The following is a 19,631-nucleotide window of genomic DNA, read 5'->3' as shown; positions in this document are numbered from 1 at the left end:
TCCAATTTGGGTAAACCAAGTATGTAATCCTACTAAATTTTGGTTATACTTTTCAAATTTGTGATCAAAATTAACCTAGCTCCAATAGGTTTTAAGAATGCGGAGTCCTGATCCTGGAATTAAGCACATAAGTGATAGCTAGCGAAAAACTGACGTTACAGCTGAAAAGAATGACCCAAAATTTGTGGGTTTTAAAAAAAATTCCATTAAGATCGGATCAAATTTGCCTGTCTTATCAAAAATTCGAATTTTTTTACTTGATGACGTCATCAGAATCCAAAAATTTTAATTTTGCTCCATCACATCCAAATTTTATCCGATTTAGGTAAACCAAGTATGTAATCCTACTAAATTGGGGTTATACTACTCAAAATTGTGATCTAAATTAACCTAGCTCTAATAGGTTTCAAGAATGTGTAGTACTGGTTCCGGAATTAAGCACATAAGTGATAGTAATTTTGTCGTTTATTCAGTCAAATGTTTTCTCAAGTGACTAATTATTGAGTAAGGTTCTCCAGTTTCCAAAATTAATAATAATTATTCCCACACATTCTGTGTGTATAGTAAAATTAGAAAAATATAATTGTTTATAAATAGTACGTCAAAATTTTTGATTAATTTGGTTCATAACTTACAACTACATATTTTTTTGGCCTTAAAATTTTTTTTTTTTAGACTTGTAAATATACATTTGAGTAAATATTTAATTATTTAATAATATTATTTAATATTAAATATACATTTTTTAAGATATACATTTAACAATTTTCTTTTCCATTGCATAATGTATTTGTAACACCTGGGTACGGACAACTGTCCAATTTGGTTTGCTTTATTTCATATTGTTGTATTTTCAAGTATATCTGTGAGCATTGTTTGTTTTTACATTGTTAAAATTTCGACGTTATGAAAGTATTGGAAGTTGGGACGTACTAATTCTTAGTAAAAATACGAATCCTAGTTTGTGAATTGATGGTATAATTAAAAAGAAAACATTCTTTGAATAATATAATAATGGGGTTTAACCTCCGTTTCTCTGACATATACGCCTATAACAGAGGCCACCCACATCATTATTTGTGAATCTTTATTTATTTAATTACAAATTATATTTACAATTACATTTTTGATGTGGGTGGAGTCGGTTACTACGTTCTTATCCAAGCGACGACAATGTGATCAATTCTGCACTCCCATTAATTATAATTGTTCACACTGCCGCTGCCTGGATTCGAACCCGCAACCTAAGTCTAAGTAAACTAACGGTCTATAACTAATGCCTTAGACCGCTCGGCCACTTAGGCTCTTTTCTTTGAATATAACAACGAAACTTAATATCTAAAAGGAAAAAAGTGTTGCACCTTTGAAATTTTCTACAGTTGTTTATTTGCTTGTAAAAACTTTGTACTAAAAAATCAGTCACTGGCGAGAGAGGTGCTTAACCCCCTTTTTAAGGAGTAGTTGGGAGTTTTAATAAGTTTTTTAAAAATTACAAAAAACTGCATCAAATAAAAAAAAGTAAAATTTTAACTAAAATTTCTACCTGATTTAATTGTGCACAATAATCAATCAATGAAAGCTTATTGCCATTTTTTTTATTAAGTGTTTATTATTTTCAATTTTCCGATCTTGACATTTAACATAGCGTTGGTTTTGAGAAAAATGCCGACTTCGAACCTTACAAAGCTTATTTTATCGGAAATATTTTTTTGTGAGAAATTAGACGTCGGTTGGTTCGTCTTCAGGAGGATAGAAAGGAAAAATTTCTAAAAAGAAAAGAAATTTTCTAATGCCTTATTTTTATCTGTGATATTCATTACGAACTTAATCCAAAACCAAAAAAAATAAAAATGGTAAAATTTTTGCTTCACTTTTCAGCCAAACGATAATAAAGTATACGTAAAATGTATACAGAAAAAATACCAGTTAATTATGCGTTAAATACAATACAAACATAGTAATGTAATGTTTTTATGTGCAAACATAAAATCAGATTTAAAACCAGTGGCGGATTTAAGAAGTCAACATAGGAGCATTTACCAGCTAAGGTCACCTAGCAGACGGATCCGATGACTCTCTAGCAGAATCAGCTCTTTTTAATATCATGTATATGAAATATATTAAGGTATATTTAGTTTAGTCCCAAGTTTGTCAAAAACGAAAAGAGATATCAAGTTGAAATTTTTATAGCGTACTTTGGACCTAAAAATTAAGGTTGAGTTCGTAAATGAGCAATAATAATTGGGTCTTGGGTCCGTAGGACCCATTTTGTAAACCGTAGATAGAACAAAAGTTCAAAAGTAAAAAATGCTCCTTTAAAAAAATAAACAATTTTTGTTTGAAATAATTTTTGTTTTTTGAAAGATTCAAATGTTTATTGAATTAGTCCAATTTTAAATAAGTTTTGAAAAAAGTCAATTTTTATCCTAAAAATCAGGTGCATTATAGAAGTTATCTACATGTTGAATATTTTTTCGTAAATCCTCCACTGTTTAAAACATACACATGAACTGCTGCCATCCTCAATAAAACATAAATTTGAACATATATACATAACAATATTTCCTTCCGACTACGCTCCAAATATTTTTATAAACAGTAAGCCGAGCCAAACCTCAACTTAAAATACAAGATAATAAGTATGTTAATGTTAAAACAACTTATATTCATTGCAAATTGTTTTATTTTAAATTGATTTCAGACGTTTTTATACAATTTTTTTTGTTATAATGTAAACTTTCAATTAAGAAAATTCGATATATTTCTGTCGAAGATCAATCAGAATATGACCTCAATGTTTTTAAATCGATCTATCAATCTTTAAAAATAAATTTTGTTTGAAGACCACTAATGCCGTAAGCGTTAAATATGTAAAATTAAAGTACTAAACATAGGGAACAAAGTTTTTTTGTTAATAAATAGAATTTAAAAAAATCTATTGACGTAGGTGGGTTTCGACCTGACGGCCTTCTGTATGAGAAGCATAATGAGAATGTGTTTTATCTTTTGCTTTATTTCAGCTCCTGATTTATTTTGAGAGGCTGATTGCACCTCCCTTACACATATACCATGAATTCAAAAAAAAACTTTGTTTGAAACATTTTTTTGAAAAACCCAATGGATTTCCATGCATTTCCTGTATCAAAAGGTTTTTTTTGGACCTTATCACACCCTGCTGATTAATTATTTGTACTTTTTTGCTTAAAACTAATCAAAAAATATAAAAATATTGTTTATTTTGAAAAAATTCAAAACTTTGTACTTTTCGCAATAATATTCTATTTAATTATAATACAGCGTTTGTTCTTTATTTAATTAACCCACATTTCTTGTAATTTTGCTTGGTGGCGCTACATATATACAAATAATGTGATATGTTTTGTGGGAATTTGTGTTTTGTACAAAAAGAATGAATAGTAATGTATATACTTTGAACGAACCTATAAATAACCCAATATAATTAGTCTGTGATCCTAGTTAGTACATTTTACGACCATTATACGTGTTATGTCACAGATAGTTTAGTTTCAACTATTCCGTTCGTGGCTTTTGTCAATATTTTGAAGTGGTCTATTAAAATTTTTAACGCAAGCTTATTATTTGACTTCCGTTTTTATTTGCAAAAAATTTATCTGCCTTTAAAAAAATGATGACACAAATCCGATTAACTGGGCATAAAATGTAATTAAATAAATATAATATAATTTTTTTTTTTGGAACTTTGTACCTTATCGTACGATATTTGATTGCTGGTTGGTAGTTAAACCAAAAAAACAGACACCAAAAACCCACATCTTGGTTACCCAGGATACTAAAACTTTTTCATTCGATTCAAGTTGCAATGAATTTTGAGAAAATGCAAAAATCTTTTTATAACTATCAATTTGTATTTTTTGTCAAAATTTTATGTTTTATCATTTCAAAAATTTGAGTTGTGAAAGTTATCAGAGATAATTTAAAGTAATTACAATGCAATTTTTATTGTTATGTCATGCATAGTAAATATCCTAATCAAACCAAACGTAATGTACTCACATATTGAGTTGACTACTAAATCAGAAGTATGCCTTTTTTAAGTGAATACTACAATTATTTCAAATAATAAAAACTAAAAGTAGCTACAAAATTAAATTCTTCCAACTGAAGAATCCAACAAGTATTTGGCTTCTGAAATTAATACCTTAAATTTTCAGATAAATATCTTGTAAATAAAAAAAGTAAGTGCATTTATAATGTACCAAGGTACGAAAGGAATATAGTTCCTACCGGGTGTCCCTCAACACCTCTCGATCTTTTTATGTTTGAAAGGGTATACTCTCGAGGTGGTCTCATAATTGTTTATTAAAATTGGTGGTGCTGTTGTAAGATATGGACCAATGTACGTATGACTATGCTAATTACGTTAGGAGGTAGGCCTACACTCAACTTTTTGGTAAAAATGGAACCTATTCCAAAAAGATACATAAAAATTTAGAAAATAATTTACCGACTCAAATGAATAATTTTCTTGTGAGTAGTACTAACGCTTTGAAGTCGATGTAATTGAATCGAATTTTTAGCTAAGGATATGACTAGCGTAGACTGCAAAGAGTAATCATTGCTCATAAGGAAATTATTGATTGGAAAAAATTGGAAATGATTGATTGAAAAATAAAATTATTGATTGGCTTAAAAATAATTTTTTTGTATTTTTTTGGAGTCTACTTTTTTTGGAGTACTATTTTTTGCTAAACATTTTTATCGTAAATGAATTAGATTTTAAAATCGAGTGACTATAGATAAAATGAATCATAATATCAGAGATAAATAAATAGGAAGTGTTTTCGAATCAGATACATAAATAATAATTTAAAAATTTTTTTTAGAGCATTTCTATCACATTATTTTATGCTTAACATCGCATCGTATCGTGTCGCGTTGTACATAACATATCGTATTTACATACATTTGTTGTTCATTATATTTAAATACTTACATTGATGCCAAATGTCGTTAATGATAAGGGAGAGTGTGGTTCCATGGATCGAAATTTACAAGATGTGTTTTTTAAAGTCATTTTTAACTGGACTACATATCAATAAATACATAGTATAAAACAAATTCGTTTCCGTCTGTCTGTGCCTAATCCCTTGGTATATTTGATAATAGATAGAGTGATTCAAGAAGAAGGTTTCTATGAATAATACATGCATAATATAGTAGAGTAAGGGTTTCAAATAGGGGTTGAAAGGGATGTGCTTCAAAAACTTAAAAAGTTGTGTATTGATTAAGCTCAAATATTGACAAGATATACATCCAGCTTCAATACTACCTGTAGCTTTTACAAGTATTTACATTTCTGACCACCTGGCTTTTTTTTGATTCGGGGCGTATGAGACTTCTTTTTGGACGACAATAACTGTTAGAGCGATGATTTTAAAATTTAGTGCGCATCTATAATATTTAGCAATGGTCCATTACTTTGTTTGATTCAGCAACTCTCAGATCTCAACATTTTACTTTATGTTAACTGAAATATGGTATAACAAAATATCCGCCAATAAGCAGAGATTTCGATGAGATTTAAATTTGAAACATTAAAAATTTCTATTCTGTCTTTGAAATATATATGCATGTGGTTAATCATTCTCTCAATTGGTTGTCTTCTAGGATACAAACTTTGTAATCATATAGTTAAGCTGCTATCTAATGAATAGCAACAATATCTTTCGTGAAACTATAAAGAGTTTCAAGGAAAATTGTTTTCGTGGTACTGCTCATTACCCATATTATTGTACGGGTGAACGTCGTTTACGGTGAGCGTTCGTCCGATCTGATAGTCGTGTGGTGGTTACCTCTAGTTACACGCGTTTATTACATACATTATTTTTTTGGTGTAGTTTCAGTGTGCGTTTCTTCATGTGTGTTGTCTTTTCAGTTTTTATTTTTCTTACATGGCAATTAATTTTTGGTTATTTTTATTAAATTTTAATTTGTATGTTTTTTTTCTTGTGTTTTTATGGCCTGTTACTCGTAATTGTGTTTTGATTTGTTAAAGTGTTGTTTTTGTAATGTTATTTACGTGTGTGTTTATACGTTAATAAAACGGGAATATTCTTATGAATTTGTGTATTTTAAATTTCAATTGTGTTGAACTTTGGGTTGGGTAAACTTAGATATATTTTCTTGGAAAAATTGCTCCCATACTCACTTTTGACATTGAAATTGCCAACTTCTCTCCATATTATCCATACTAAGTAAATTTTTGTTTTTAAACCACCGAGTGTTTCAAATCTTGTTACTAGCAGTAGCAGTCTCTAATTCATTTTATTAACCCTCGACGCAAAAAAGGCATCCTATAAGCTTAAGGCGTGGCGGCGTGTCTGTCTGTTTCGTCGTAGCTACTAAACGGATAAACTGATTTTGATTTAGTTTTTATGTTTTAAAAGGAACTTGATCAATGTTTGAAGAAAATCTATTCAGTTTGAAGAGATTCGCAAGAAAAACCGTATTTTTTGACATTTTATGAATTTTTGATCATCTTTACAGTCCCTCCCTAGAACGTTGAAAATTTGTACGCAAATTCACATTCTGCAACTCTTAAATATGCAGCAAGCTTTATTTAAGTAAAGATAAAACCAGTTTTTATCAATTTTAAGCTTATGTAGCTTAAAATTTTCCGACCACTTTTAAAGGAATCTGCCCTCTCATAGCAACCTTGCCGTAGAAAAAATTGGTAAGCACGATCTCAACAACAACCCATCTCGTTCTTTCACAACTTTTTTCATATCACACTGTGTTATATAAGTTTTTTTGAAATACTCGGTATAAAATTATGCACAAATGATGATGGATTATATTAATTTACTAATTTTTGTATCAAAATAATGGGATAATACAATAATCCACTATAATTAGAGATCGGATTTTTATTTACTTTTATTATTTACTGGTATCATAATTTTCTATTCCTTCGATTTTCAAATCCAGCGAAGTCTTAGACTGTAAGATTTTTTATAATATACCAGCCGTTACTCGCCCGGCACAGTCTACTTTTTTTTACTAGTAATTATCGGTACAAATTTATTTTGTTATGCATATTCCTCTCTCTCTTTCTCTCTCTCTTATATTTATATATATATATTCATTACATTGGTATAATCATGAATGTACCGGCTATAAAGACCAATATTCAACGACCAATATTGGAATTATAGACAGGCATATCGGCTATAACGAATTTTGAACTCTATTTACTAACTTGGATTTACTCAGCAAAAACCACCGACATATGAATATTGTTTTATTCTTTCTTAATATAAAATGTATATAGCTGTCCCTTATAACCACTATGGGTTATACCGACCATAATTCTTTGCCCTTTCAATGTCGTTTTAACCGATTTTGACTTAATTAACTATAACTAAAACGTTTCTAATTTGTATATATTGTTAGGCCCTGGACCTATGATTACTAAACGGAACAAGTATCAAAGCTATGATACAATACATATAGTGTCACCTATGAGTATTAATCGAAAGATAATGTCAAAATTTAATGTGTAATGCTTATGAGCTATACAAAATGTCATTCCGCCATCCCCTATTTCACCCCCTTAAACTTTTACAGCTTAGTGTTCGCTTAAAATTGATAAAATCCGTTCTCTAATTACAAAATAATAAATTTATAAAATATGAAACTACTGTTCTGTGTATCAGTTTATAGTTTTAAACTGTTTTGTATATGCTATTTATTATTATTATGAAGCTGTAATTCTCTTCATCGTGCTCTTATAAACATCGTATACGTTTGTTATACCCACCTAAAACATACTCTAAAAACGATATCAGAGAGTCTGTATATTCTTTGTGCCAAAAATACATTTGCATAATGTATATGAAACATGTCGTAAATTTAGTGGTGAATAACAACAACTGCTTGCTTACGGTATGAATATTTTAATAACTGTATGTAGTTAATACCTCTCTCTGGAAAATGTGTTTTCTTCTAAAATAATTTTATAGTGAAATAATTTTAAAGTGCAAAATGTTTATTTATATTAATTGTTTATCGATTGTCATAAATATTGATTAATTTGTGGTGGTGGATATTATGTACAAGTTATGGCTTTGCGGTTCTTATAAACGGGGTATGTATAAGGAATTGATTATTGTAAACTATTGGTAAGGTTTTTTAAGGTTGTTGCCTTGCTATGGGCATATCGACAGAAAATTATAAATTTGTGTATACTTATTAGGAATATAATAATACATTAACCAAAAAAATTTGAAGTCGATTGACCGTCTCTAACTCGAGTTAAATACAATTAAAGCTCGGATAATTAACATGGAGAGCATAGGAAAGGTTGCGTTTTGTTGTTTTTTTAATAAGTTTTTAAAATTCTAGGAAAAAACTAGATATAAGATATTTTCAAAAAAAACTGAGTGAATTTGTGCATGTGAGTTTGACTAAAACTATTGACCCCTTCATTCTTGAGAAATAGTCACTCAAAGTTATTTTGTATAACAGAAACAATTATATTTAGAGTATAAGCAGTGTAAGAGAGATGTATATTATATACAGAATTACAGATGTTTATTATTATGCTATAATCATACAGAATACGTGATAAATGGACAGTTGAGTTAAAAGCATGTTAAAATTAATAATTATTTGAGTGTGCTAATATCTATGCGTATGCTAATATCTATACCACTGCTGTATGATGTAGTCCACTATTTTTACAATATTGTTCAAAGACAACCACCTTAAACTTAATTGTTTAATCCTAATCAGTTCGATGATTAAAAAAACTAACGTGTTCATAATTTGTAAAACATTTACTAATTACAATAAAACAAAGTTATATACTACAAAAAATTTGTGAATGAATGCCTAAACCTTTTGTTTATGATTCCGGGATTTTTCCTTTGCTTAAATCAATTAAAAATCAATTTAATTTCCTAAATCTGTGATATGATTTATTAAATTTCCACTTATAACTTACAGGTTAAACAAAAGATATTATAATATAAAAAAAAAAAAAATAAATAAATAAATCTTAAAGATTTGTGTTATGTTTTAAAACATTTGTCATAAAAATCCTTTCATTAGGCACCACATTAATTGAAGTTGAAAAAGATTGATTTTCTTCTTAAAAAGTCGGGTGAAATTTTATCCTTTTGAAGTAATCATTTGATTTTGTTTTTGAAGTTTAGAACGTCAAAAGTCATTGCAAATAATTATAAAATTTTTTAAGTACTGCTTCATAATAAACTATACATTTTATTTATAATTCTTTTACTTCGTTATCTTGTTTTAAAATCAACATTGTCCCAAAGACAAATAAATTAATTTGTAGATATAGGTTTAAGATTGTGCGATAGCTAAAATTTTGAACTTTCATTTCTATGTCGTCACAATCACGGAAACCCATCAGGAAGAGAGTAACAAATTACCTATCATCGCACTCCTTATGAAACTACCATCAGACAAATACTAAAATAGAAACATGTACTTTAACGATAGTGAGACCTAACCCTAACCAAAGATGACCAAATCAAAGTCGGAAGATTTGAAAGGAAAGTGATCCGAAAGAAAGGAAAGGGAAGTTAAGATTTAAATGGGTGGATGGCGAGCCCAGAGAACTGTAAACAGGGGCAGTGAGAGGATGGAAATGTGCGACCAACAATACATATACTGGGAGTGGACCGCAAAATCACTTGACCCATCGGTAAATGGCTCAAAATTTGTATTATAGCGGCTAGCAAACCCGTAAAAACAATGGGCTATGGCAACTCTACCAGTCCTACTAATTGCAACTAAACTTAGCAATGCAAAGTTGGGATATCTACTTGATCCATAAAGTACCCGGGTCATTTTCTCGTGAAATTATGGCTTTCAATCTACTTTTTTCATGAAATAATGGGCCAACTTGGTCGATATAGTAAGGTAACCTCAGTTTTTGATGACGCTTTTTGGAGTACTTATTTGACCCATAAAGTAACCGGATAACCAAAAAGCGTCATCAAAAACAAAGGTTGCCATACTTTATCGACCATGTTGACCTAGCAACCTATTATTTCTTGAAAAGGTAGATTGAAAGCTGTAATTACACGTGCAAATTTCCCGGGTACCTTATCGGTCAAATTGAAATCTTAATTTTGCATTGAAAATTCTCATCTCCTTCATTTTTGCAATCGGTCCCGCAGGGTTGCTATAGCCCATTGTATTGTCGGGTTTGATTGCCGCTTTATTACAAAGTTTAAGTCGGTTACCGATGGGTCAAGTGATTTTGCGGTTCACTCCTGGGCTAAGAGTTGAATGGCGAAGCATTGTTGAGGAAATCAAGGCTCTTCTAGGGCTGTAGTGCCAATTGGTTTGTTTTGTTTATCACCTGTCATCAGACATTCTATATTAATGTTTTGTCTATGATTTTATATCCACTTATGCTAATTTTATAATACAAATGAAATTTGTTTATAAGACTTCTTATCATATCTGTAATTAAACAAAAAGATAAGATAAATTTTTATCCATTAGAAAAAAAAAATTAGTTTAACTCTCACAGTTTTCATTTTTCATCGTTACGTGAAAATTTTTTAATTGTTTGTGAAGTATTTTAATATTTGTTTACTTTAATTAATTTTTATGAACCTATATTTTTAATTAAAAACTATTCGTTTTGATTATTGTTTGTGTTTAAAGTGTTTAAATAAATAATAGTGATTAAAAATTATTGGTTAATTATTAATGTATCTTCAAAGGATTAAATTAATTATTATCTAATTATTTTTTCGAATAAAATTTAAAGTTTATTAGTTCTAATAAATAACTCGCGTGTCCAAATCATTTCTTTTCGATTTAATTGCCAAAAATTAATTACCCTTAATTATTTTGGCTTATCAAGTGATTTATTTCTTAGATTATAGTTAGAATATTCGTATATGCCGCACGATCGTATGATAATGTAAAATTACCTCCTCAAAAGTAAAGTGTCCTCCTCAAATTCTACAAAATACAAAAGTTTCTAATACCAATTATTTTTTTTACGTTCCATTCGATATGTTTTATAGAAAACATAATTTAAACAAGCTGTTCTTTTGATTGCAAAGAAATGAAATTTCGGATAATTTTCAAATCGCTGATAAATTTTAATTGATTGACTGTGTTTGACGAGCATGGTCTTTTTTATAATCCAATTGTAATTTTTTTTTTCAAGCATTTCAAATAGGTTTTTTAAATTGTTTTATTATGGTAAACAGTGTAGGCAAATACAGACATGATTTTATATCAAATTTTCGAAAATAAAATTTATTTGTTTGGAAAATGATATAGATTTGCAAAATTTATTCATTCGTTGTTGATTTTGTCATTTGTAAATTAGTGAAAATAGCAATTTAATAAAAAAAAAAATTTTCGAATGGTTCTCGAACCTATAGTACCTAAGTCATTTTAAACCAACTTGTTAACAAAGTTTTATTTTTCCCAACAGCAATATGTTTTTCAAATTTTTATCCTAACATTTAAATGGAATGACAAATCAGAATCAAAATTGACAAATTTAGGACGCTTAATTTTACGTTAAAATACATAAAAGAAGAAACAATACGTTTTCAAATTCCATCCTCCCATAGAAGTTTCAGTCACCCATAGAAGTCATTTTGGTCTAAGAGACGGCATAAGGTCGATCTTCACCCATCTGATAACCAGATGAGACATATTTTTTATGAAATTTTATTGATTTTTAAACATGCCTATCATAGTTTTTCTATTGAAAAGTGTTAATGGCATTTTTTAATTTAATTAATTTTAATTATTTTTTTCCATGAGCGTTGAAGATAATTTTATAACGATAATAATGGTATAAGCTTACCTTAAAAAAAAAGTTCATGGAAAAAATTAATTAAAATTAATGAAATTTAAAAGACCCATGAACAGTTTTCGTTAGAAAAATATGATAGGCATGTTTAAAAATGAATAAAATTTCATAAAAAATATGTCTCAACTGGTTATCAAATGGGTGAAGATCAACCTTATACTATTGTACTTGACAAATTATAATACCTATATTTTTAATCCCCTATAACTTTGAAACCAGTAGAAACCTTATTAAGATATAATGTTTTGCACATTTGAAAAGGATTAAGATAATTTCTGAGTGCATTATTCAGAATTTATTTTTAAATCAAAAAGGAAATAAAATTGGTATTAAGATTATTTGCGTTATCATATGGGGAAACATTCTTTATATCAAAAGCATTAAAAATTTTAGTGAAGCTATTTTGGATAGTGCAATTTGGATATAGCATTATTTTTGGCTTTCATTTAGCACTAAGAATTTGCCAAAAACTAAGTCCAAGCTAGAGTACTAAAAAAATAAGTACTAAAAATACTTATCTGTTTATCGGTTTATCAATTAATTAAATTTAAAAGTAAATAATGGCTGTTCAGTACTGAGAAAACTGTGTACGTCATTATATTAATTTCACTGGTTGCTTTAATTAGTCAACAAAGAAATCCACGTATTGAACATTTTGTTCACGGTGACAAAGGATCATTCATTTGAAAGCATAAATAACTTGAGAAGCTTGCGTTTCGAAACCAGCATTGCCATATTGATGACGTCATCATTGATCACGTTAAATGCTTAGAATTTAACTAATTATTGCATTTTTTTTTAAAGAAAATGTATAAATAGGGAAAAAATCTACGTGTCCTGTTGGATAATTATAAAAATTTTCACCCGAATAAGGCTGGTTTACTACGCATGCTCATGGGCACATAGATTATTTTGGTGTAAAAAAAAAAGTATTTCCAAATTTTTCGCACTTGGACCAGCCACACCTCAAATATCTGTAACCCATCTGCAATAATAAAGAAGTAAATAGCTTAGGCTATGTTTGCCGTCCACGAAGGACACACTTATGCTATAGAGCCCATCGTGATACCAGATATGTGATTTACCACCTTTCCGCTGATAATTTAATTTATCAGCTCCTCAATTATTTTCAGAGGCTGAGTGCACCTCCTTCATGCATATACCATGCACTACACCAGCCCATCACAACTATTGATTAAATTAATTTGTGTGTGAGGGTGGGAATCAAACCCGCTACCCTAGGCATACCGCGGACGGAATTGAGCTTAATCAACTGAGCTACAAGGGTTAACAAAGAAGTAAATAACTCGTGTGAAAATTTGGCATCCTTCCAAGTATAGGAACAACCAAATATTTACCTGAGTCATCGATGCGAAGGCCTATAGAATTTTTTTTAAAAGTTTCTAAATATATAATATATTTTTGATATGTTTCTAAAATTTTTTCAAATATTTATTTTTTTGACTCAAAAGAATAATTTTCAACCTTCTTTTGGAAAGGAAAAAATTATCTTGAAAATGACACCAAATTGATTAAAAAATGATAAAGAATCAAAGTAGATATTTCGTTTTTCCAGAAAAAAATGGAAAAGGTATATTTACTTAAATCTAATTAATTTTTTAGTGTGAAATTAAACCCTATGTGTGATAATTTGTGCAAATAATTGACATTTTTATACATGAACAATTCACTACGAACATTCCAATTAATTTTCGAATAAAATTTTCTAAATTCTTAAACTCTATAATATGCGTAAACAATAATAATATAAGATGACCTTTTGATCTTTGTTCGAACACATTTAAGGTTTTAATTTATTGTTCACTAAAAGTTATTACAGAGAAGGTATATAAAATATCCATTTAGTTGTGTGTTATAGTAGAAACTGTTTATTAAAATCCCTTTTATAGTTTGTATGTAGTTTTGTTTGTGTGAAGCTTTTAAATTTATTATTTAGTGAATTCAAGCTCTATATAGAATAAATCAAAATTAAAATATACTTTGGTGGTAATTTGTGTTCAAAGTTTTTTTTAAAGAAAGAGTTTTGTGTGAAATCAAAATCGTTATTTGAATTGGTGTTTGAAAAAAAAATGCTGGAACTGAAAAGTTTTGGATAAATGCATTATGGAAGAAATAGGTGAGAAATAATTTATTGACCGTCATATGATGTACAGAATGAGCTAATAACATTTTTATTAGTATCTAAAACCTTATTTTATTAAGTTTATGACTGTTAAATGCTTGGGATAAGAACATAGCATTCTTTAAGGGTAATTGTTTTGCATAATACGAAAGAGCACTTCCTTCGTGGACTCAGTTTAACGAAAGTTTATTAGGTAATTACTCTATGATACGAGTCATATACTCATTTCATTTTGAAGTCATTTGCAGATAATGATGTAGAAAGTAAGCGTTTTCAACTACATAATTTTACACATATTTAGTTGGATTAGTCTATTTTTGACTGTATTATGGATAATTGTCTTTGATTCTGGTTTATACAAATCGCCTTCCAGTAGAAATATGATGTTAAGTTCTTCTATACGACTAAGAATTATTTTGACCCATGAGTTATTATCCAATTTTTCATGTTGGAAAAAAACGCTTACTTTCTATAAAAATTTATATCACTATGATACTGGGGCGTATTATCTGCATCATCTTAGTAAAGAGAGAAGAAGACCTCTATCATGTCTAAGATTGGGTACATGGATTAGAAAGATTCCAAGCCATCAACTATCAGCGGCAAATAAGTGTGTTTTATGCGATGAACCTGAAGACGCTGAACATTTCTTCATCGATTGTGACGGTACGTCATCTATGAAAATGAAATACAAAATACCTACTTGTGTCTCGAAGTATGAAGTGTACGAACTTTTTAACACTAAAGATCTTAACACTCATAATGAACTAAGCCGGTTTATTGAAGAGTTTCTACTAGCGAGGAAAAATAAAATATAACTTGATACCACGATGCCTTCTTACATTCAAAAATTTTATTAGAGTAAAGTAGATAAAACAACACACAATGTAAAAATTATTATATAGATTGATTTAATGTCAAATAAAATATACTATTATTATTATTTAGATAATGTTGTTCGCCCTCTTAGTACCTGGCCCATAGACTAGCCACTTTTAAAATGCTGTTAATAAAATAATTATGAAAGTTGATATAAAAGTAAGCATATTATAAACGGTTGGCTTTCGATTACTGATTCGTTTTACGTATATGACTTAACCAAGATGGTTTTAGAGTCCTTACAAATATACTGATGATATTTTACCAAACACTATTTTTTTGGGGTTAAGAAAAGAAAAATAGTTCCGGTAGAAGACAATTAAAACCTGCAGTACAGAAAGTTGTAATGTAACAAGGGTAATGTTTAAATATTTTGAAAAACCCCATTTACATGATTGAAAAAGTACAAGGGGAGGCATTTAAGCTAGCTCGAGTGAGTGTAAAGAAGCCGCCTCTGGTTTGACTTGAAAGCTAGCAGGTAAAAAGAAACAAGAAAGTTAGCCAAAATTGGTTTTTTCGCAGTTTTTAGAAATTTTGTGTTAGTTTGATCTTTAAAAATAACCTCATGCAAGGCTTAATTTAGGAAAAACTGGTAGGAGACTTAAATACCTACTATGGAAATAGATTATCAACTGATATGATATGATAAATAATAAGGATAAGGGTTTATCCTTCTTTTTTTAGACATTCATCTATAACAGATGACCACCCACATCATTTTTAATATTTTACACTACATCCGAATATACATGTTAAATTTATGATGTGGGTGGAATCGTTTACTTCGTTCTTATCCAAGCGGCGACGTTCTTATCCGGTTAAAGGCGATGCGCCTTTACTCGCTCGACCACTGAGCCGGTTAAAAAATAACCTTGGTGGGTTCGTTTTTATTTTATTTTAAATAAAATAATAATTCAGAAAAAATTTTCCTGTAATTCGAATTACAAATATAATTGTTATTTATAACTCGAAATAATAAATAAATTCTTAAGTATTTTTAAAACTGTCTCATGTGACATTAAACTGAAAAATTTGTTTACCAACAATTTGGCATTGATAGAGGTCATAAAACTTTTACCTTTTTTTTTGTGTATCTTACCATTAGGACAATTACATTAAAAATTTAGGTCATACCTTTCAACATAAATATTTCATTGGATAACAATTTTTATCATCGTTATTGCACATTTTTCGTTGTTTTTCCACCAACAATTTACTTCGTTCAGGAACAAATAATAATAAAACGTTTATTGGATTTTGAATGACATTAACTAATATAAATTTTTATTTAGGTAGTCGGTATGTGTCTGTTTCTTCTGTTGACAGATTGTAAAAGTGAATATGACATGGTGCTTGTTTGTTCGTTAGTTAGTTATAGGAGAAAAGCAAACATTCGCTTGCTGCTAACGAGAAACACTTTTTTACTTAAAATGTTATTAAATGTGACGAATGGTGTAAAGTAAATTTGTGACATATTAAAAGATAAATGTAACAATCTATTTATTTATTGGAAGTACAGGAAGGCTCTCTCTTCCTTCCTTAAATTCTTTGAATGTATCTCTAAAACTAAATGTATAAGGCAGTCATTAAACAAACAAAAAAAAAATCTGTTCTTTTCACAAATTTGGAACAGAATTTTTTTCGAGGATTTTCGAGGAAAGTAAGTATGTAAAACTATAAAAATCCATCAAATTGGAGAATAAATCCGCTCATTTGTGTATTTTATGAGGGAAGGGTGCTTTATCCTGATAATGTGCTTTTCCGAAGGATACTTTATCTTAATGGTGTTGTAACGACATTGCAATTATGTTTCTTTCGAATAAATTCAAAAAGCCGAAAGCTGTCGTGCATTCAAGGAAAAACACTTCGCTGAACTTTGACTCTATTTGAGAAGTTGATTCAATGGATCCCAAATTTTCCAACAATTCGGAATAAGCCAGTTGAACATGGTCGTTACAGTGTTCAAAAATTCAAAAATTTTGGACAACAAAATAAGTCATTGCTAATCTAACGTTGATTTCTTTTCTTAGTTTTTGGGGAATATTTACTGTTTAATAGGGTCCATAGTCTATCAACAATTTCGCTTGTAATCTTGCTTTATCTAATTTTTCTTCGTTAAGGATGGCGAAGAATTTAGTTCTCCGGTTAATGATTTCTCTTCAAGATTTTGTCTCTCCAAGTGTATAGAAAATATTGGTTGTTAAGAATGACATCCTAAAACATCTGCTGTCTCATTTTTCATTATTCCAAGTATCTTGACACTCAAATGATTAGCTTACGCAAATAGTTAATAAAAATTATTATTAGTTATTGGAACTTGTCGTGATAATTGGAAATTGATTTTAATATTGAATTGAATGTTACAAAACAACATTTAAACTTTATACAAATTAAATAAATCAATTGAATTGAATTTGGGTGAACCAAAATAACCATTATTTGCTTTTGCACCCACATAAGTAATTCAATCTAATAGTAAACAGACATATAACTATTGTTCACTTATGTTAAAATCATTCGAATAAAAAGGGGAGGCAGATATTAAGTAGAACAAGTGAAAACAAACAATTGACTGAGTTAATTGTTGAAATACCATGTATAGGCAGTGTTGATAACTCTGTCACATTTCACATACATACATATCTGACATATTTAACTGATATTCTCATATAATGCGCAAGTGTTGATGCGCACTCGTTTGTTTTTTTGACGTCACGTAAATAACAAAAGATACTCACTTTGATATTAATACATACTATAAAATTTGTACCTAATAAACGCCCTCGTGGGTAAACAGTGATGTTAACAAAAAAATGTTTCAAACAAAAGTTGTTTATTTTTTTGTAAGGAACATTTTTTACATTTAAACTTTTATTCTATCTCTAACGGTTTACAAGATGGGTACTACGGACCCATGACCCAATTGACCCATGTTGCTCATTTACGAACTTGACCTCACTTTTTACGTCCTAAGCACGCTGTAAAAATTTCAGCTTGATATCTCTATTCGTTTTTGAGTAATCGTGACCACAGACGGACGGACGGACGGCCGGACGGACGGCCGGACGGACGGACGGACAACCGGAAATGGATTAATTAGGTGATTTTATGAACACCTATACCAATTTTTTTTTTGTAGCATCAATATTTTTAGGCGTTACAAACTTGGGACTAAACTTATAATACTATGTATATTTCATATATACATGGTATAAATATAATGTTTATTATGTTCAATGTTCTTTTAATTTATCCGTATTTTATACCGAAATTAAATATATTTGTTGGGATGTTGACTGTAATTATACCATGTTTATATGTAATATATATCAAGGTATACTAAGTTTAGTCCCAAGTTTGAAATGCTTAAAAATATTGATACTACGTAAAAATTTTGGTATAATTTGGTTTTCATAAAATTACCTAATTAGTCCATTTCCGGCTGTCCGGATGATATCTTTCAGCATGATCTTTTCTATTTTCAGCATAATATCTTTTTTCGTTTTTGAGTTATCGTATTCACAGACGGGCGGTGAACACGATAACTTAAAAACGAAAAAAGATATTATGCTGAAAATAGAAAAGATCATGCTGAAAGATATCATTTACAGCGTACACAGGGCGTAAACCGTGAGGTCGAGTTCGTAAATGAGCAACATAGGTAAACTGGGTCTTCTTGTAAACCGTTAGAGATGGAATAAAAGTTTAAATGTAAAAGATTGTAAAAGATTTCTTATTAAAATATAAACAACTTTTGTTTGAAACATTTTTTCGTAAACTTCAATGTTTACCCGTGAGGGCGCATATTAGGCGCAAATTTTATAGCATGTATTAGAAGAAAATATCAGTTATATATGTGTGACATGTATGTATCTGTAATGTAACAGTGTAATCAAAACTGTCTATACATGGTATTTCAACAATTAACTCAGTCAATTGTTTGTTTTCACTTGTTTTAGTATGAAATTTAGTATGAAAATCGATTCAATGAGGACATTTTATTAGGACCATATGATACTCCACTTTGTAAAGATATTTGAATATATTACATTGTCGTTATTGTTATTTGATTAGCTAATAGTCGACAATTTTTAGGGTCCTGTATCCGAAGGGTAACCATCGTAACCCCATTACTAAGCGTGATGTATCTCATAAATCACAATAGTTTGACATCTAAAATTTTGACAGAGTGTATATTACTATTACCGCGAAGTAAAAACCAAGACACAAATTGCAAATTGTGTGTGGGAATGTATTGTGTCACCGATAAATGATCCTGGATTACAAAATTATCAGCGAGCATTCCAAATATTGAGAACACAAATGTAGAGAAATAGTCGAATAAAAGACAAATGACATTAACGTATTTTTAAGTCGAAATATTTTATTACATCTCTTAACTGTTCTAGCTTACATATTTAAACACATTTAATAAGAACTAATTCGGCATTTAAATTTTAGAAAAAGTCGATAAAAAATAATTACTTAATCCTTTTTCAAATAAAAGGATGATGTAGTAGACACTCTGTTTCATTCCATTTAAAAACGCGAATAAATAAATGCATAGTTTGTTCATAGTTTTTAACGGATTTATAAACAAAGAGGTATAATTCGATTTAAAAATGTATATTTTTGAATCCGAAAAGTTAATTTTTAGTTTTTTCGGGTACGAAATTCTAAACTAGCTTGTGAAACATAGCTAAGACTACGCTCCATTAAATTACCTCCATCAAACGAAACCAAAAAAAT

At 29.3% G+C, this 19,631-nt stretch overlaps 1 protein-coding gene across 4 annotated transcripts in view; it reads left to right on the top strand.

The window, feature by feature from the left end:
• LOC123296569 (phosphatase and actin regulator 4) overlaps positions 1–19,631 on the top strand; it is a 387,108-nt gene that overhangs the window by 22,709 nt on the left and 344,768 nt on the right. For 2 of the 4 annotated variants that reach the window (XM_044878099.1, XM_044878098.1), the window contains exon 1: positions 13,970–13,997. The exons of 1 other annotated variant lie outside the window; for it this stretch is intronic. In XM_044878099.1, the coding sequence (XP_044734034.1) occupies positions 13,985–13,997 (13 nt within the window). In that variant the 5' untranslated portion in view covers positions 13,970–13,984. Of the gene's footprint in view, positions 1–8,088; positions 8,129–13,969; positions 13,998–19,631 lie in introns of those variants that run through there. One more of the 4 variants, XM_044878097.1, reaches the window with a different exon arrangement.

The sequence above is a fragment of the Chrysoperla carnea genome, chromosome 3, assembly GCF_905475395.1.
Source record: "Chrysoperla carnea chromosome 3, inChrCarn1.1, whole genome shotgun sequence".
In the NCBI taxonomy this organism is placed as follows: Eukaryota; Metazoa; Arthropoda; class Insecta; order Neuroptera; family Chrysopidae; genus Chrysoperla; species Chrysoperla carnea.
The sequence above is the reverse complement of the archived record's forward strand: the minus strand, read 5'-3'. Positions and strand labels throughout refer to the sequence as shown.